Raw genomic sequence first — 21,455 nt, 5'->3', positions numbered from 1 at the left:
TCTTGATAAACAAGGATAACAGCTATTATTGGAGGAAAAGAGAATGCTATCAAAATCAGTCAAGTTTTCAATGTAGATCTGTAAAGCAATATAAAAATGTTGGTTTACCTTAGTTGGCCAGACAACTGGTTTGTGATAAAGTGATGCTTAATAGCACGGGTTCAATGCCCACACTAGCTCAGGTTACCACAAAATTTTCCCTCAACCTCAGATCAAACCACCACCAGCCATTTGCCTCTCTCTAATGAGAGCAAACCCTTATGATCTGGTATGAAATTGGTGACTTTGTTACCTTACAAACAAAAAAGGTAAAAATGTTTCAGCTTTTATATTTGTTTGTGATGAAATGACATTAGCTGTGATTTAACCAGCTTAGTGAAGAACATGGGTGTGTATCTGTAGAAGTGTTAGTTATTTTGAAAATAAAAAAAATTGTTAATTTATGCAAGTCTTGTGCCAATCTAAATAATGTGGTGTCTAGGAAATTAATGCTTTCCTTGTGAATTGCAGCTGCAAGTTTAGTATGGGTTTATAACTGAGGGGTATTAATAACTAATTGTGTCTGACAACCAACCTGAAAACTCCATCCACTTCACCTATGTTGACAATGTCTAACATTATCTAATAAATGAGTTATCAATAATTACAAAGGTGCACCTGAAAACAAATGTGGCCCACTTAAAAATGTACTGAATCATGGTTTACAGCAATATTTAAATTCCAGACATTTGTTTATATTGCAAGATTTAAAAAGGAGTTGGTATAGACAAAGCAAATGATAGGGAGGAAAACTTTAATTTTATGGGTCATAATTACAAAAAAAAAATCACTGCACATTAAGTGATTGCACCAATAATTCAATTTACAAACAAATACATCTTTAAAAGAATTATGCATTTAAAATGTGTAGTAGCAATCAATTGTTCTTCCATGTATTTAATTAAAGCACACCTTCAAAACAATAAATTGGATAGTTGTTTTCTTTGAAAAGGATGAGAGTCTGAACAGTTCTTAGGACAGCAAAGCAGAGTTTACAGCCCAGCCACTCTGGAGGAATAAGTTATCAATTCAGGAGGCTGAAATTAAATTCAGCATGGAGAAATTCATTCTCAACATCAATTTTAGATGGTACTCTACAGAATTGTCTGCATTTTGGAGAAATTGACATTCCTGCATAGTACCTTGAAGCAGTATTAAGCAAATTTTCCACCTTTTAATTGCACAATTGCAAAAGCAATTTTGATACTGAAAAACAACTCAATGTGTTCTTCCTCAAGCAAGAAAAAGGTAAAATAAAGAATTCTGTCCCTTGAGGCAAAGATATTGATGTCTGAGCCAAAGCTTTAACCTTTCTAAATACATTAAAATGGTGCTTATAATTCACAAACACTAGAATAAAATCTCAATCACTTATTCGTTGGTGGGTACCCTAGATAGAACTGCATTAGCCGGTTAGATATAGCCTTAACGATTGAAATTAAATCAACACAAAAGTTAACTACATTTAATTACTTGTATATGTCTGTAGCAATACTATTACTAGGTGGCAGTTAGCTTATAGATGGCTTCAGCTATGCGCATCAACCAAATAAGGCTAGCCTTAAGCACATTTATGTATAAACAAGGAAGATCGCAAGCAAAACATCCACTTTTTTCTTGGTAACACCACAATCAATGAGTGTACAGAACAGTTCTATTCACACAGAATTGAACAGACAGCTTTACACACCAGCTGCCAAAAGGAGTTGACAACTCATGGGATTTTACAGAAAAAGTTGATACTGACAGATGCACTTGATAAATGGTATGGTGTTGCCTCAGCTAATACCTATAATGAACAGTCATTGCTCATCTCTTCCAGGCTGGCTGCTTGGCAGGTACTTGGTGGGGTGAAGACAGATGGGTCACTGATCCCTAGCTGCAGATCAAAAAAGCGAGTAGATGTTGTTACATTGTAGCTCTTGGTGTATGTCTCTTGCACTGGATAGCAATCCTTAACTGTGTATATTCCAATCCATCTTTCAACTGTGGGGAAAAAAAAAGATAAAATGTAAGCATGTTCCCAGGTTCTGGAAAGTCTACTCAATTTGCCCATTAAAAAGTAAGGGGGATTCTAACACAGCATTCTTGCATGAATTGATGTTATTTGCCATTCTTTCAGAAATATCTAAAAATCTGATGGCAAAGTATTTGAGTCTGCTCTGCCAGATGAGATGCTGAAAGTAGTTTGGGGCGGGGGGGGGGAGAAAGAAGAGACCACGTTTAGATATGGATGATAAGGGTCACAGTTTGAAATTGGTGGGTTGGGGTTAATGACATTCACTGTATATATAAACTTCAGAAATGTGCAAGATAAAGTGGACAAATCTTCAGAACCTGATCAGGTGTACCTACAACGCTGTGGGAAGCCACTGCTGGGCCTCTTACCGAGATATTTGTGTCAAGTTACAGGTGAGGTGCCGGAAAACTAGAGGTTGGCTAACGTGGTGCCACAGTTTAAGAAAGGTGGTAAGGATAAACCAGGGAACTATAGACCAGTGAGCCTGACGTCGGTGCTGGGCAAGTTGTTGGAGGGAATCCGGAGGGATAGGATGTACATGTATTTGGAAAGGCAAGGACTGATTAGGGATAGTCAACATGGCGTTGTGTTTGGGAAATCATGTCTCAAACTTGATTGAGTTTTTTAAAGAACTAACAAAGAGGATTGATGAGGGCAGAGTGGTGGACGTGATCTATATGGACTTCAGTAAGGCATTCGACAAGGCTCCACATGGGAGACAGGTTAGCAAGGTTGGATCTCATTGAATACAGAGAGAACTAGCCATTTGGATACAGAACTGGCTCAAAAGGTAGAAGACTGAGGGTTGCTTTTCAGACTGGAGGCCTGTGGGGGGGGGGGGTGGGGGTGGGGGGTGCAGGGGGGAGTGGAGGAGAAGAGAGAGAAAGAGAAGAGTCCAGAACTAGAGGGCATAGTTTAGGGTCGGAGAGTACATATATTAAAAAAAAGAGACCTAAGGGGCATCTTTTTCAAACCTCTAAGGTCACCCCTCAGCCTAACCAAAGCATAGGGAAGCCTGAGCTTGTCTACAGTAATTTAAACATGGAATAGCAGCACAGTTGATAGAAGAATCGAGAGGGAATACAAAGTAACAGTGAAGGAAGAAATGGTGAATAGAGTGGCAAGGAAGAATGGCTTAGATTGTCAATAGAAATTAGCATACTGAAGTATCAATCCACAATAAGAGCACAAACACTGAAGCAGGACTTGAGGCCAGGAATCTGACTCAAAACAAATCTTAGCAATGGTAACACACCAAGGAGGAGAGATGGACATTCAGATACATAAACTCAAAATTTTAAACTGCTCACATGCTATCAGTTGGCACCACAATTATCTGATTTTATGCACTCCAATTGGCACACAAGTCAGAAAAGTCAACAATCGTTAATGAATTTACATGAATACCAGATGATGTCAACAATTCAGTTTAAATGTGACATCCCTATCAAACACTGGTTTTGATTTAATGAATAACACACTATTAGATACTTGGAGTTTGAAGGATAATTAAGACATTAGTGCTGAATATATGTAGAGTACAAATGGGGAGAAGGTCTGCTGCTAACCCAAACATTGGTTACTGCACCAAAAGACTATTGATTTTAGATGAGAGTGACTATGTTTCATGCACTACGGGAGGCTGGATAAACTGGAATTACACAATGGATAATTTTCCTCTAATGAATTTATCATCTTTCTCATCTTATAATTTATAGGACTGTGTGTCCACATTTGTGGTTTTGACATGGATATCTCTTCATGCCAATTCCTAAAATAAGCTATCCTAATCCCACATTGTTTCAAGGGTGTTTTAAGTAATTTGCCAGTTAATGCCAAAATATTCACCAAATTTCCTCCAGTTGAGATAATAACTAATCAATGGGAAGTAAGTGATATTCTAGTAACTACTTCAAAATATTGCTAAAGAAACATTTGAAAGGCACCATATCAAGAGATTTCTTGCCAGTTAAAACAGGGTTTGGTTTGTCAACTATTCAATTCATAGTAATGACCATCTCCAGATATCTGTCATAACCATGCCACACTGATCACATTTTTCTATTAATAGCATTTCTTCTCATTTTATCATTCATTCCAAATGTAGGGAATTTTCTTTTGGGGGTGCTCCCATTCCAAACATTGCTAATCCTAAATAACCAAATTTCACAGCTAGTCTATTTTACTCCTAACGTCTTAATGCATGATATGGTTAAGGTTTTAAATGACAAAACAAGAAAATTGATATTTTTCTTGGAAACATTAAATTTGTAGGGTTTTGAGAAGAGAGGTCGAAGCTTTTCCATCCAATTGACTTAAGTCATCTCTTCCAATTTTCATCCACTTTCGTGGAAACTTAATTTCTTGGCTCATGTGTTAAGATTGCGCTAAATAGGGATAAGTAATTAATATAACCTGGCAAGTTGGCTCACCATTTAATAAATTCTCAGCTGATCTTATGTTGGACTCAAATACAGTTTTCAACTTATTTTGCAGAACTCTCAACTTCGTGATTGTTCAATAATCGCACAACCATGAATATATCCAATGACAGCCATCATCACAATAGAGAATTTGAAAGATGCAACCTATCTGAAAGATGTGAAACTTGAAAGGATTCAAAAAAAGATTTTCAAGGATGTTGCCAGGGTTGGAGAATTTGAGCCATAGGGAGAGGCTGAACAGGCTGTGGCTGTTTTCCCTGGAGCGTCAGAGGCTGAAGGGTGACCTTATGGAGGTTACAAAATTATGAGGGACATGGATAGGGTAAATAAGCAAAGTCTTTTCTCTGGTCAGGGAATCCACAACTAGAGGGCATAGGTTTAGGGTGAGGGGGGAAAGATATAAGAGAGACCAGAGGGGCAACTTTTTCTACACAGAGGGTGGTACAGGTATGGAATGAACTGCCAGAGGAAGTGGTGAAGGCTGGTACAATTGCAACATTTATGAAGCATTTGGATGAGCATACGAATAGGAAGGGTTTGGAGGGATATGGGCCATGTGCTGGCAGGTGGGACTAGATTGGGTTGGGATATCTGGTCGGCATGGATGGGCTGGACCGAAGGGTCTATTTCAATGCTGTACATCTCTAAGACTCTATATGCTTAGTTATTACCATTTTTAGTTTCCCCATTACATGGTGATGTACCACTTCACCTCAGTAATCAACCTTAAGGACAAAGTTCTTAACTAAACAATGCAAAGTAATGACCAAAATTAATGGTCTGACAATCTCAACTATTTAACTTTTACTAAACATGTAAGAGATTATCCTCAAGATAGCTTTAATAAGCCACCTATTTGCTGACTTGTACAGGTCACAATGCAACAGGAAATTACTACTACGGATAACTGAACATCTCCGCTGCCTCACAGCGCCAGAGACCCGGGTTCAATTCCCGACTCAGGCGGCTGACTGTGTGGAGTTTGCACATTCTCCCCGTGTCTGCGTGGGTTTCCTCCGGGTACTCCGGTTTCCTCCCACAGTCCAAAGGTGTGCAGGTCAGGTGAATTGGCCATGCTAAATTGCCCGTAGTGTTAGGTAAGGGGTAAATGTAGGGGTATGGGTGGGTTGTGCTTCGGCGGGTCGGTGTGGACTTGTTGGGCCGAAGGGCCTGTTTCCACACTGTAATGTAATCTAATCTAAAAAAAATCAATTATTTTAAAGACTGATCATTTAGTATTAAAAAGTAATAATTTTAGGGTTCTAACTCAGTCACAAAACTAAAACAGACACCATGACTGCAATTCAAAGTGACTGGATTTGTTTATTTTTGTTTTAAAACTCTATTGTATTTACACCAGATAGTGTACAGTGAACTCCAAAGTGACTGCTACAGTTTCTCTAGGAGTTTGAATATATGGGATGTAAAAAAGGCTCATTTTAGAGCCATTATCATAGTTAAAATTTCTAAAATTTGGAGCAAGTGGCATACTATTGCCACTACCAAATGCCTAGTGGAAAGAAACAGACTAAGTTTACGTCTAAATGATCAGGTTTTGCACTCTGAATAGAAGATTACGCACTATAACCACCTATGTCTTTTCCCTTTATATATGCAGTGATGTAGATTGTTGAAACATGCTTTAGAAAATCATGTCTTCAATGTGACATTAACATTTTCTGGAAATTTTCAGAACTTTCTAACATTAAGACTGATAATAGCATCCCCATGACAAATTGTAACCGACTATGATAATATGATAAGCCAATACAATCAATTCTGACTAGAACCCACAAATGATTTTTTTTTGTTTATTAAAGAAAAACAAGAACTCAACAATTTAAAACATCATTCATGGATGTGTGCATAAGCTGGCATTTGTCTCCATCTTTTTCCTGAATGTTGCTGCAGGTCTAGACTTAATGCCAAAGCAGGTAATGGATATCAGGCTTCCTTCCTTAAAAGGACAGTAAATTAAATGAGGTTTTATGACAATCTGGCCACATGGATTACTGATACTTGGCTTTTAGTACAGAATTAGTTAACTGAACAAACTCCTCAGCTGCTATAGTGAGACCTGGCCTTATGACTCTGGGTCATTACTCCACATCTCTGCATTACTTGTAAAATTTCCACTATACTAACATAACTTTTGTGCCTCTTATACTGCAGTGTCTCAAAGAGACTGAACCATGACACTTTAATGAACTGTACAAGAGGAATGCTACTTACATTTACGAGCAGGTTTTCTGTCTGACCATTCTTGAACCTTAATCTGGTCTCCTGGTCCACCAATACTGTATTCATCTTCGTAAGTGGAGTTCTCAGGGATATCGTATGGATCCCACAGCTGAGAGAGGGGTAGTTTGGAGCACTGTTTTGTCACTTGCTCAATCTTGAAAAGGACTGGAGTTTTAAACAGATAAATGTATTCATAAAATCTAGAAGGATCAAAAACAAAAAAAATTGTGAAAAATAATACCACTAGATCTTTGTAAATAACTATCCAGTACCATGCTTCCCAATACAGAACTTCCCTTTTGTTCTCCCACCTGCACCCTCTAGTTTAAAAGCTTTCACACTTTTGATCTTTTGTTCTGATGAAAGGTTGATCGACTCTGCTTCTCGCCAATATACTGTCTGAATTTTTGTTACTATTTTAAATTTTAAAAAAATTTTCCTTTTGTACTTGCGCCTCACGTCTCCATTCTTAAAAATCCTCCTGGACACGAAGATCAACTTTGTCCTCTTAGTTCAGAGTCAACATGCTCTACACAGAGGGGATAATGTAGAATTGTATAAGAATCACAATCTCTACAGTGCAGCAAGAGGCCAATTGGGTCTGCACAAACCCTCTGAACAGCATCCCACCCAGACTCTGCTCCCCTCCCTATCCCCACAGCCCTCTTCACCAGGTCAAACCTCCTAACCTGCACATCTTTGGATTGTGGGAGGAAGCTAGAGCACCCAGCAGAAATCCATATGGATGCATAGGTAGCATGGATCAGCTCCACACAGACCAATTGTGTTAGATAATAATACAAAGGCTCTCAAAATGAATAATATTGGCATGAATAGAGGAATGCTTACTGAACATGAAGTATAGAATAGGGATTGAATAGTAGAATGGTTAAAGCATAAATGGAGCCAGTCATTGTGTTTCTTTTTAAAGAAATGGCACACACTCAGTTCAAATAGCCTCACAGCCCCGCATTCTTCCCTGCAACCATATGAGTGCACAATTGCATAAAGAAAAACAATCTCTTTTGAAAGCCATGAATGACTCTGCCATCACCATACACTCAGGCACTGCATAGAAATATTTTCCCTCATCTCAATTTAGTCTTTTGTCTTGATATGTTAGCAGCTTCTGGTTTTCTATTCACGAATGAGAAGCATTCCTCCATATCTACTCTCTTTGGGCCCCTCTATTTTGAGTACCTTGGATCAAATCTTGCTCAACTAAAAAGTCAGCTTTAGTTTCTTCAATTCCACATAAGTTCAATATTTCCTGCATCCTTTCCTATGACTGCACATCCTTGAGTGATATTCAGAACGTAGCACAATACTCTGGTTGAGGCAGGAACCATTACTTTACACAGATTTAATTTAAAGAATGTGGGATCCTTGCAACTATTTTTGCAACCTATCCTGTAATTTGCATTAGTTTTGTGCATATAGAACTCACCAAGTGGAAACATTTTTCTTCATCCAACTTGTCAAGATCTTTCAGAATCTTGTATAGTTCAAATCAACCCACTGGTCACATTTCTCAACTCAAGTCTGTTCAACCCATCCTCAGAAGGCAACCCATTCTTTCCAGGAAACTTCCTCTGAACGTACCCTTAAATAAAGGAGATGAAAACTGCACCCAGTATGAGATTTGGTCTCAATGCCCTGTAAAACTGAAGCTTAACATCCTTATTTTTATGTTCACTTTCTCTGTAAAGAGAGGACAGCATCTAATTAACTTACTTGATTACAAGCTGTACCTGCAAACCAACTACAGAGAAACCTCGATTATCCTAAGGACATGGGAGGGCAGTATTTCATTCAGTTAAATTGAATCCTGAATAATCGAATGCCAGATAACTGTTTCGCCGAGCATCAGGACCTTGCAATCTTGTCGGATAATCTGATATTCAGATAGTCGGGGTTCCTCTGTATTTGTGGCTCACATTAGAACACATAGATCCCTCTGAATCTTGGAATTCCACTGTCATTCTCCATACAAGTAATATTTTCTTTTTTCCTTCCTGCCAAAGTGAAGAACTTTACATTTTCCCACACTATACTCCACATTCCAGATTTTTGTCCACTTAACCGAGTAAAGGAGTGTTTTGAGATTAATGGTAATTATATGGTCACTGTTTAAAACACTTTGAATTTGTGATAAATAAAATGGGCTTATTTTACCAATAAAATACTTCTGTTAAAATGAAAACTGCAAGTGTGCGCTGATCTCAGTGAGACCTCCTTGTTACAACCAAAATAAAACAAACTATCAAGCCAAGTTTCAGACTTATCTGGGATCATAACAAAAAAGGTAAATATTTTATTTGAAATCACAAGGGGATTGGAGACCATATCTCAGATACACATGCACAGTTTTAGATGCCATAAAGAAGGATATATACTAAGACAGAACAACAAAGAAACAATCTCACTGAAACGTAAATTTTGAAGGGACTTGACAGGCTTGACACTAGAAAGTTGTTCTCTCATTTTCCTGGTTTACTCACTCAACCTTTGTCAGATCATGAGGCTTGGACCTATAGGGAGATGTTGAATAAGCTGGGGTTATTTACCCTGGAATGAGAGAGGGGCCGAGGGGTGACCTTAGAGGTTTTTAAACATCTGAGGGACATCGATAGGGTGAATAAACAGGGTCTTTTACCTTTGGGTAAGGGAGCCTAAGCTAGGGAATGTGGTTTTAAGGTGAGAAGGCAAAAATTTAAAAGGGATCTAAGGGGCAACTTTTTCCACAGATGGCGTGTATCGAATTTACTGCCAGAAGAGGTGGAAGCTGGAACAATTACAACTTTTAAAAGGCATCTGGGCAGGTATATGAATAGGAAGAGTTAAGGGATATGGGTCAAATGGGACGACATTAAATTTAGAATATCTGGTTGGCATGAACCAGCGCTCCTCAAACCCACCTCCATAACCAGCGCTCCTCAAACACTCACCTCCATAACCAGCGCTCCTCAAACATTCTAGAAGATTCCCCTGGCCTCAGAAACATCATTAGCCATGCAGCTGATGCAGCTACCACCCCCAGGCTGATTGATGATGTCACTTCTGCTCCCATCATGGCCACTCCCACAGCCACTTCTGCCCCTCACATCATCGCTGATGCCACACGCTCAGTGACTTCCACCACCCCTACTGCCGTGTCTGCCACCACTTCCGCCCCCACCAGCGCCACTCACCTGCATTCTGCTGACATGCCCCCCCCACAGACCCCACTGTCACTATCCCCACCCCGCAGAACCCAGAGGGGAACACTACCCCTGCTCATGACTCTACCCCCATTCCCCCACCATCACACCCACTCCAGGTACTGGCTCCGACCCCACTCCCAGCTCTACACCCACACCAGCTCCCAGCCCTGCCGAGTTTTCACCATCCCTCCAGACCTCCCCCTCACTGAGGACGAACGATCAGTCCTCAGCAAAGGACTCACCTTCGTCCCCCTCCGTCCACGCATCAATGAATTTAATACACGCCGTGACATCGAACAATTCTTCCGTCGCCTCCGAGCTTACTTTCACAATCAGGATTCCCGCCCGTCTTCCGAGGACCCCTTTGCCCACCTCCAACAAAATGCATCCACCTGGACACCCCGCGCTGGCCTAATACCTGCCCTTGACCTCTTCATTTCCAACTGCCGCCGGGACATTAACCACCTCAACCTGTCGACCCCCCTCCCCCACCCCAACCTCTCACCCTCACAACGCACAGCCCTCCAATCCCTCTGCTCCAATCCCGACCTCACCATCAAGCCAGCGGATAAAGGGGGCGCAGTAGTAGTCTGGCGCACTGACCTCTACATCGCTGAAGCCAAACGCCAACTCGAGGACACCTCTTCCTACCGCCCCTTTGGCCATGACCCCACCCCCCATCACCAAACCATTATCTCCCAGACCATACAGAACCTCATCAACTCAGGAGATCTCCCACCCACAGCTTCCAACCTCATAGTCCGGGAACCCCGCACTGCCCAGTTCTACCTCCTTCCCAAGATCCACAAGCCTGACCACCCTGGCCGACCCATTGGCTCAGCATGCTCCTGCCCCACTGAACTCATCTCTACCTACCTCGACACTGTCCTATCCCCCCTAGTCCAGGAACTCCCCACATACGTTCGAGACACCACCCACGCCCTCCACCTCCTCCAAGACTTCCGTTTCCCCGGCCCCCAATGCCTCATCTTCATCATGGATATCCAATCCCTCTACACCTCCATCCACCATGACCAGGGCCTCCAAGCCCTCAGTTTTTTCCTCTCTAGACGTGCCCAACAGTACCCCTCCACCGACACACTCATTCGTTTGGCCGAACTGGTCCTCACCCTTAACAATTTCGCCTTTGCATCCTCCCACTTCCTCCAGACCAAAGGGGTAGCCATGGGCACACGTATGGGCCCCAGCTATGCCTGTCTCTTTGTTGGCTACGTAGAGCAGTTGATCTTCCGTAATTACACCGGCACCACTCCCCACCTCTTCCTCCGCTACATTGATGACTGCATTGGCGCCACCTCGTGCTCCCGCGAGGAGGTCGAGCAATTCATCAACTTCACCAACACATTCCACCCTGACCTTAAATTTACCTGGACCATCTCTGACACCTCCCTCCCCTTCCTGGACCTCTCCATCAGTGACAACCGACTTGACACTGACATTTTCTACAAACCCACCGACTCCCACAGCTACCTGGATTACACCTCTTCCCACCCTACCTCTTGCAAAAATGCCATCCCGTATTCCCAATTCCTCCGCCATATCTGCTCCCAGGAGGACCAGTTCCACCATAGAACACACCAGATGGCCTCCTTCTTTAGAGACCACAATTTCCCTTCCCACGTGGTTAAAGATGCCCTCCAACGCATCTCGTCCACATCCTGCACCTCCGCCCTCAGACCCAACCCCTCCAACCGCAACAAGGACAGAACGCCCCTGGTGCTCACCTTCCACCCTACCAACCTTCTCATAATACAAATCATCCGCCGACATTTCCGCCACCTCCAAACAGACCCCACCACCAGGGATATATTTCCCTCCCCACCCCTCTCCGCCTTCCGCAAAGACCGTTCTCTCCGTGACTACCTGGTCAGGTCCACGCCCCCCCTACGACCCACCCTCCCATCCTGGCACTTTCCCCTGCCACCGCAGGAACTGTAAAACCTGTGCCCACACCTCCTCCCTCACCTCCATCCAAGGCCCTAAAGGAGCCTTCCACATCCAAAGTTTTACCTGCAAATCCACTGATATCATTTATTGTATCCGTTGCTCCCGATGCGGTCTCCTCTACATTGGAGAGACTGGGCGCCTCCTAGCAGAGCGCTTTAGGGAACATCTCCGAGACACCCGCACCAATCAATCAAACCGCCGCGTGGCCCAACATTTCAACTCCCTCTCCCACTCTGCCGAGGATATGGAGGTGCTGGGCCTCCTCCACCGCTGCTCCCTCACCACCAGACGCATGGAAGAAGAACGCCTCATTTTCTGCGTCGGAACACTTCAACCCCAGGGCATCAATGTGGATTTCAACAGCTTCCTCATTTCCCCTTCCCCCACCTCATCCTAGTTTCTAACCTCCAGCTCAACACTGTCCCCTGAACTTGTCCGACCTGCCTAGCTCCTTTTCCACCTATCCACTCCACCCTCTCCTCCCTGACCTATCACCTTCATCTCCTCCCCCACTGACCTATTGTACTCTATGCTACTCTATCCCCACCCCCACCCTCCTCTAGCTTATCTCTCCACGCTTCAGGCTCTCTGCCTTTATTCCTGATGAAGGGCTTTTGCCAGAAACGTCGATTTTGCCTGTCCTCGGATGCTGCCTGAATTGCTATGCTCTTCCAGCACCACTGATCCAGAATCATATTTCCATACAGTACAACTCCAGCATTAGCCAAACCTTCAGCCACCTTGCTCCATGCTTTGATTTCTCCATAAAAACTCTTCTTGTTGACCCTGTTTAAAAACTACCTCTTTAAATAAGTTAAAAGAATTGTTTGAGTCAATCTCCATTTGTCTAATTATGCTCCTGCAAAGCACCTTGGAAAATCATCTCAAGGCAGCTCGATAAATGCAACTTGTTTTGTGATATAAAGCTGCTAGACATGACTCTACTTGCACTAAATATTTTTAGCCATTACAGACAAAAACCTCCAGAAACATGGGGTTTCTTTCACAGAAAGATCGTCTATTTCATGATGAAAGGATTTTCGTCAAATAAGCTTTCAATTCTGCTCCGTGACTGACATGGGCAATGCTTTTTTATCTTTTCTTTCAAGGACAAGTTACAAAACAGTATCAAGGAGGGCACAACTTAAAATATTGCTACAAAAATATAACATTGTTCCTGTTGAGAGTTTTCCATTGCAAAGGAAAAAAAAGGTCACTGCATTTTTAGATTACCCCATGCTGCTAATAGTGAGACAAAAATAAGTATAGCGCTTGTTGTTGATATGAATCAGTCAAAAGTCTTTAACCAACAGGTAGGAAATGAAAAAGGATATTTTTAATCACAACCCTGTTGTAAGTGGTCATCCCCACGCAAATTACAAACTTTGGTGTCTATAATATAAATAAATCTTGGCTATGTAACTTTGTTATGGTGGTAGGCAATTTAATTATTTGCCAATAACATTAATCCAGTTAGAAGCTTCCAAAAAAGTACTATATAGTTTCAACCAAATAAGCCTGTCCCCAAATGATACAAAATGCAAGAAATTTTTTAAGTATATCCTTGACCTCACAAATGTCATCTCAAGTGGCACAGTAATTCATTACATAAAAACAGAGGTGATCATGTATAAGCATCTTTGAAGAGCATGCTTTCTTCTTGGAAATGTAAATAATTCTCAAGTCAACTATAATGTATCTGCTCATTTCAGTATAGAATATGAAAAATGTGGTTTCAAGAGACTCCATTAAAGGTAACAAAAATGACAATAATAAAAAAAAAAGAGTAGATTTTGAAAGCTTGAAAATGGTGTCTCAGCCTTTTTGGATTGAGTTGCTGTCACCAAATATCAAACAGTAACAACCTGGAGTTGCTTTGGTGCAGTACAAAGGTGAAGGATGTAAACTGAGCCAAGATTGTTTATACTTTGTTAGTTAACTGTACATGAGAGCAAGGGCAGATACCCAAGTCAACTAACTTTGAAAAAGTGAACAGAAGGAAGTTGTGAATTAAAATCAAATTAGATATAGGAAGCAAGACAAAGGGAAAGACAGATTGAATGAAGACCAAGGTTCCTGCTAAATACAGTGAAGCATGGCTACATAGAAGCCTGGAAAGGACCAAGGAGACCTTTTCCCTAGAAAACATGCAGAGAAAAACTTAAGGGACCAGGTACTGAAAGAAAACAGTCAAAAAAACCTAGATCTTAAAGGAATATTGACTAGGTACAAAATGAAAATTTTTTGAAAGGTACAAAATTAAAAGTAAAGGGCTCTTTGCTACTTAGAGAATTGAGACACCAATTTATTATTTCCTCTCTACACCTCCAAGGTTGGAATGCATACAAACACCATAGGTTACTGTTTATAGAGTACTTACAGCGGGATATCAGTCTTCAGTGTCTGAAAATTCACCTGTATTTATAGTGCAAACCTAGCAATTTTGTTTTAACCATGAGGATGGACTACAAGCTCTAATATGGAGTAGTGTGTAATTCACTCAATTTGTGGAAACTCAATTTGTGGTCTATTCCTTCACCAGTTACTGTTAATAAAAAAAGATATTGTGAAATTGCTATCACTTTTGAAATAATTCCAGACAATTAAAATGCAATTTTATTCAAGTTTCAGTGCATTAAGAGTTGCAAATCTCCCTCATAAGTTTAGACTGAATTTTGACTAATTGCATAAAGTATTAGACTGCTGGAAAGACAAATAAGACGAAATTCTAAGAAGTCCCAAGGAAGAATTACCATGAAAGCTAAATTGATTTTTTTTTTGTCAAGAATATTTAGATATTGTTAGGTTGTATGGATATAGGAGCTAGCTGTCAGAGAAGATGGAAGTCCAAAACAGATGGGCAAGGGAATTCTAAATATGAAAAACACAGACTAAACAAAGATTGGTGGAAAACAGATGGATAAGATTAATGGGTGAAACCTGAGTGGGGTGTCTTGTAACCTGTGGTCACTTCCAAATATCATGTAGAGCTTTATTTAAGCATGGGGGTTGGGTTCACAAACAGAAGGGAATGTAGAAGCATTTTGCACAACCCACAATCAATTAATTGCAACTAATGGAGACATGCATGTTTTGAGTATATTTATATTAATATAATACTTGCAGATTTCAAAGACAAACCAATGCCATGTAAATCAAGCATTTTCTGCAACTTTAAGACAATATGCAGTTCAGGATATATTTTCATTTAAAATTTTTTGTTTGAAGGAGGGAGTTTTTGTTTAAACAATGTTTCTATAGATTTCACTACTAATTAAAAATTTATTAAATTTCATTGCCTAAACACTTGCATAATGTTAGCATCTTCAATTTAGTCATGGTACATAAAGGATTAAGACCAGTTTCAAGTCTAGACTCACGTACCATCTTCGGGTGTTTGAGAATACACATCTATATTTAAGGACTGGAAAGAAGAAACAGAACTGTTTAAATACTTTGAATTGGATAGGGTTGTACAATTAACTTCTTGGGAGATATATTAAACTGTTGACTGTGTGCTGTGATCTACCTGCTGTTTTGCAAAAAGCGACTTCAGAGAGGAGACAAAGCAAGCTTCGAGATACAAGAGATGGGGTTTATGGCCTTTAATTTTTGAAAAGTCTGGTTTTGAAAAGGCCATGGGAGCCTGCCTGTTAGTTATTGCCCAGCAATTCTTTCAAGAATTAATTTTCTGGTCTTCTCAGACACAAGGTCGGTAGGGAAGGCAATCTCAGGAGCTGCAAGTCCTAGTCTCTTCGAGAACCTGATAATTTCAAATGAGTATTTTTGACCACCTTAAAAAGGTGACTGTGGCCACTTTCCAAAGACTTGAATCCAGCTGGATTTCAAACCTTCCATCAATCCACAACTGTTGGCAATTCAACTTTGTCCACAGGCAAACTGGTGGAGAGCCCATCTCTGGATCAGAAGGCCCGAGTTAAAATCTTACCTGCTCCAGGTTGAGAGATGGCATCACTGGACAGGTTGATTAGAAAATTAAAAGAAAACACTGGTGGGCTGAAAAGTCATCATCGAATCCTATCCTTGTTTTCTGTCACTTGGCATATAGTGTGTTTTGTATTTTAACACAGGGCAAAAGGCAATCTCTGCAAACTGCTGTCGTGTGTGTAGGTTTTTTTATTAAGGAGTTGTTATATTTCCAGTTCTTAACTGGATCTTAATCAGTGTTTGCCCCTTGTTTTCCAGAATATGCATTAGGTTTTAACAAACAGATTATCTGGAATTCATTTAAGCAGTCTGATTAAAGCCTTCTTTATTCTGAATAGTAGTTCAAAAAGGGGATCAGCTGAAATCAAGAAATTATACAAATGGTGAGACAGAAGTGCTTTTGATTATCAGTGCATTTGTTACGTCGCAAACTCACTAATTGTTGAAATGATTATCAGAGATCTTTTAATATCTGACTGACAGCAATTTGCATTGGATCTTCTGAAATGGGCAATTTTTAAAGCTTATTTTGTGCTCAGTTAACTATTTTGAGGCATGTTTCTTGACCCTTTTGTTAAAAAAATTTAATGTTTCACGTATTTGGTACATGCATAGAAATTGCCACGACCATCAAATTAAGATTATGGCAAATTTTGACATTGGTAAAAGTGAGCCAGGCTAATAGCATAGTGAAATGAAAGGAATATAGAATACATGCATGATAGTAAAATGGTAGAATTAATAGCTACTTTGTTCCACTTTTCAGCTGAAGAGACTAACAAAGTAGAAATGATAACAATTCCAGATTGATATTACAACAGATAAAAATGGCACACTCATTCAAGCATCCAGGACCAGATGGAATGCACAAGAAAAATTCAAAAGGAACCAAAAAAAATAGTAGAAATACAAAGACCAACATTGTTAGAAAACTCAGTAGGTCTGGCACTAAACTGTAGAGAAAAAAAAAGAGTTGACGTTTTGGGTCCAGTGACCCTTCTCCAGAACTTTGTGTTTCAGATTTTCAATATCTACAGTTCTTTGTTTTATAATAAGTAATTTTACCATCCATTACTGATATTAGGATGACAGCACCAAAAGATTGAAGAGCAAATTTAACAAATCTTTATAAAAGGAGCCAAAAACTCAAACAATAGTCTACTTATCCCAGTGGTGGAAAAAATAAAAAAGTCAACATGAGTTTTGAAAAGGTAGGTTTGTTTAACCAAACTTATTCGGACTTTGTCTAGGGGGCAGATACTGCGTCCACAGCATTGCCTTTAGTGATGGAATTTCAGAAGACAGGTGAATAAAGGGTGCCACATATAGGAGTTAGGGCAACGTTCAGCATGCAAGTAGTCAGGGATAGTCAGCAAAACAGTTTGAAATGAGGCAGAAAAGTTTTAAAACTTACTTAATAGGCATAAGAATCTATGTTGTCACCAAAGCAGTTTACACATGAACAAGGAACAAAAGTAGAACACTAGAACTTTCAGAGTACTCTGCCATTCAATAATAATTTGGCTGACCTGGTCTTTGTTTAGCTTTTATATTCTTACATATCCCTAAATAACCTTTCATTCTCTTGATAATCAAAAATCTACTTCTGCCTTAAAAACATTTACACAGATTTGCTTCTACTGTGTTTTGAGGGAAGTAACTCCAAAGGCACAACCCTCAGTGAAAGAGAAAAAGACCATGAGAATAAATAATTTTAAATCAGGAACTGGAGACAGCATTAGGACTAAACTGAAATATCGCAAAATGTAAATGTCTTGAACAACAGGTGGTTTAAATGGTAAATAGAATATCATCAAGTGTGTGACACGGTTCCATTCTGTTAGGAACAGAAGTCACTTAAGCCTTAGAATTTAAGGAACTAGATGGAGTTTGGAGCAGAGGGCTAGGAATAAAGCAGATATGCACATTCCTAAAAAAACTTTACTTTTTAAATTTAGTACAATCACTTAGTATATTTTGTTACTGGCATTAAATGAATTGAAAAATCCTTCCTCTCATCTAGCTCCATAGTTTAATTTCAGTGGTGAAATCAATTTACTATAGCAGAAGGAACCTGGAAATATGCAATCAAACACTGCCTGGGAGCAACCTGCGATATCAGACAGATTCACAAGTCATTATAGTGTAGGTTTGACTGATTAACATAATATTAAGACTAGAGAAATTCTGGATTTTATGTTATCATCCCAAATTTTGACAGCCCCTAGTTCATTGCTTGGGAAAACCCCCCACTTTTTTCGCATGTTGCCTCTGGTTCTTTTGATAACTGTTTTAAATCTGTCCTTTGGAATCTTGGCTCTTCAACTACTGTGAAACTCTTGAATCCTCAAACCATTCATGATTTTCAACATTGTTATCAAATCTAATCAGACATGGGGTTGGTTAGCTCAGTGGGCTAAATGGCTGGTTTACACTGAAAGTGAGGGTTCAATTCCTGCACTGGCTAAGGTTGCAATGAAGGACTCACCTTTTCAAAATCTCCTCTTGCCTGAGGCATGGTGACTATTTAAACCAGCATAAACGAGTGAGCGCTCTACGATCTGGCAAGGCTGTGGCAACTTTACCATTTACTCTTGCATTTCCTGCTCCAAGGAGAAGGTCAGCTTCCCCATCTCTCCATATACTTGTGATTTCTTAACCATGGAGCCATTAAATATTTTCTGAACCCCTTTCACAGCCATCCTGGCTCTTCTAAATTGAAGTGAGACATAATACATAAACTATGGTGAAACTAATATTGTATGCAAAATTGGGGTACTTTTCTGACTTTTGTACTCTGTGCCTCTACTTATAAAAAGGAGAAGTGTTACATGTATTATTCAATACACTGAAGTGTCAGGACAGTTTATCAAACTGATAGACACCAGTAGCTTCAACTCTCTTTTCTTATAAACCCTTTAAAATTAAATTTAGCATGAACTGTCCAACATTAATCTTCACAATAAATGGCATCACTTCAAACTAATAGCTGATCTGAAATGGCTATTTAAGTAGTTTACTTTCTCACACAGTAGTGATCAATGTATGGAATAACTCACTGGGGCAAAAATCCAAAAGATCTAGTTAATAATGTATTGGATAATGCAATGTAAAGATTGCAAGATTTACTGAGGGGATCTGTACATAACCTCAGGAGCCCACAGTTTAGTGAATTGATTCACAACCTAAGTTCATATGACCTCAGCTTTACCTCAAACTGTTAGCTAATTGCATTAATCTGTTTAAAAATTAACAAAGGACTAGCTTCAATTGCCATTTGAAGAGGACCAAGCTTCTGATATCTCTTCAATGAAGAAATGTTTACTGGTTTCTCTGGCAACTCATTCCATACACACCATCTGTGGAAAGAGATGGTCCTCAGATCCCTTCTAAATCTTTCTCCTTTCACCTTAAACCTACGCTCTCTAGTTTTGGACTTCCCTACCCTAGGAAATAGACCTTGGCTATTTACCTTATCCATGTCCCTCATGATTTTATAAACTTCTACAAGGTCACCCCTCAGCCTGCTACACTTGAGGGAGAATGTCCCAGCCCATCTTGCCTCTCCATACAAATCAAACCTTCCAGTTTCAGTAACATCAAGTCTTTTTTTTTTTTTACACACTCTTTCCAGTCAAATAAAGAACATGCCACAGCAGGACAGCCAGAATTGTACATACGACTCTGACTAATAACTCTCCCAAAGGTCTGTCAACTTTTTTTGATTATGCTCCTGCCAAAATTCTAGATTTGGCAGCCTGTGATAATAGTTTCTATCGGTCCCCTGAATATCTAAACTTCATTCAAACTACCTTCGACTTTCTAAGTCCTTGCGTAAAGTCCTGGGTAACATTATGTTACCTTCCTCCAAGGCCATAATACTTTTTTAAAAGGTGTGGTGGTCAGAACCGATAACAGTATCCCAGGCAAAGTTTAACCAAGACTATGTATAGCTAAAGCAGGATTCAGACTTCCATGAATTCTAACTCTCTGCTAACTTCAATTATTTTCTATACCTGCTAATGACATTTTAATGAACTCAATACCTGGACATCTGTCACAGATTTCTTTGGATCAGTTTTCCAACATTCTAAGTACTGTATTTTATCCATTTTTAGTCACAAATGAATGAGGCCACAGTGAACTCAATAGTTTTATCCATTAAAGTAATCTTTTACATTCTCTGTAAATGTTATGCCTTAATCTACATATCACTGTACAGTACTATGAGTAAAATATGATGGATAGCTCCCCATCCTTCAAGTCATTCAAAATAGGGATTTGTTGAGGCTGTGTTAAGGTGGAGCAGCAAACTACCTCCATGGTCAAAAAGCCAAAGAACAGATGTTAGAAATCAGGAACAGCTGGAAAACTCAGGTCTGGCAGCATCTATGGAGAGAAAGCAGTGTTAATGTTGCGGGTCCAGTGATGCTTCTCCAGAACTGTACGCTTTTGCTCCACGGTCATTGTGGGGCGGGGAGAATACCTGTAGTAAATTCACCAAGGGGTTCGGAGGAAATCTCATTTAACCGAAAATACTACCAAGTTGGAAGGCGCTAAATGGCGGAAATGAATAAGCGATGAGAAAAGGACAGGAAGATCGAGTGAGAAAAGGAAGGTCATGTGAAGCACAGACATCGGCTTAGGGCAGTTTGTGTGGCCTACACGGACTGGAAATAGGCGGTTCATACAGCCCTCAATCACTCCGTGCTTTCTGAAACGCGGGATGGGCTGGTTTAGAAACAGGGGGAGGGAAAGGCAGCGAAGGATGTAATTCGGGACAAGCGAAACATAAAAAAAGAGAGAAAAACTTGACAACCGCAACACGGGCGCGGATAGTGTAAGCGAATACCTACTTTTTGCAGGGAATGTGACCTTTCCTTTCCTCCAGGACCCGGACGCGCTGGTTTTTGCCATCGTATGAAAGAAGTACCCGATTATTCCTGCCCGTGCTGTGGTCGTAAACGACGGCCCTGCCTTCCCATTGCTCCGGGGCCTGGCACGGCTTGGGTTGCACGTCGACTCGGGGGATGCCGAGCGCCAGGGTGAGGCAGCAGAGCAGCGGCACGAAGCGCGCCACGACCAAACCTACGCGCTCCATCACTGGGCTCGAACGTTCCCCACAATTCGGAGTCTAACCGCTGCCCGCGTCACCGCTCGCGTGACCAGCACCATGCGCGAGCCAGGTGGTCAATCAAACGGCCCAGCACTGAAAAAGGGCACTCTGTCCATTGGTGCTTGCTTGTTAAGCAGGCATCTCCTGCTTTATTTCAACTCCCCAAATCACCATCTCATACCTTAATTGAATCTGCTCCAAGTGTTGTATTCCATAACAGTAACTACTGGCTGAGTGAGAAATGTATTTTTTTCTCACTTTACCCTTGCTTCTTTTGTACATCATTTTAAATCTATGCCCTTCAGTTCTTGTTCCTTTTGCAAGTGGGAAAGTTTCTCACTATCAAATGTATCTAGCTCACATTTGACTTTGAAAATCTTCATCAGAGCTCCTCTGAGACATCCTCTCTCCCTCTAAGTAGTGCAATCCCAATTTCTTCAATCAGTCCTCATTACTGAGGTTCTTACCACTTGAAT

General features: G+C 40.5%; 1 protein-coding gene across 1 annotated transcript; it reads right to left on the bottom strand.

Annotated features, from left to right (window-relative positions):
* Window positions 1-776: 776 nt before the first annotated feature.
* epdr1 (ependymin related 1) lies at window positions 777-21,001 on the bottom strand. Its single transcript, XM_043688795.2, has 3 exons — window positions 20,720-21,001; window positions 6,736-6,944; window positions 777-2,025 (listed from the first exon to the last, which is right to left on the bottom strand). Exons 1-3 carry the CDS (start codon window positions 20,962-20,964, stop codon window positions 1,829-1,831), a joined length of 651 nt encoding a protein of 216 aa, XP_043544730.1. The 5' UTR covers window positions 20,965-21,001; the 3' UTR covers window positions 777-1,828.
* Window positions 21,002-21,455: the final 454 nt, after the last annotated feature.

This window comes from Chiloscyllium plagiosum, unplaced genomic scaffold (genome assembly GCF_037043375.1).
Source record: "Chiloscyllium plagiosum isolate Xiang-an unplaced genomic scaffold, Cpla_swu_hap1 HiC_scaffold_4, whole genome shotgun sequence".
Lineage (NCBI taxonomy): Eukaryota > Metazoa > Chordata > Chondrichthyes > Orectolobiformes > Hemiscylliidae > Chiloscyllium > Chiloscyllium plagiosum.
Note: the sequence above shows the minus strand (reverse complement) of the source record. Positions and strands in the feature narration are given on the sequence as shown.

Excerpts from the sequence above, each read along its gene's own strand:
- epdr1 (XM_043688795.2), bottom strand. The coding sequence starts at position 20,964 with ATGGAGCGCGTAGGTTTGGTCGTGGCGCGCTTCGTGCCGCTGCTCTGC. Across the intron at positions 6,945-20,719 it reads GGTCACATTCCCTGCAAAAA|ATTTTATGAATACATTTATC; the intron begins GTAGGTATTCGC and ends TGATCCTTCTAG. Across the intron at positions 2,026-6,735 it reads CAGAAAACCTGCTCGTAAAT|TTGAAAGATGGATTGGAATA; the intron begins GTAAGTAGCATT and ends TTTTCCCCACAG.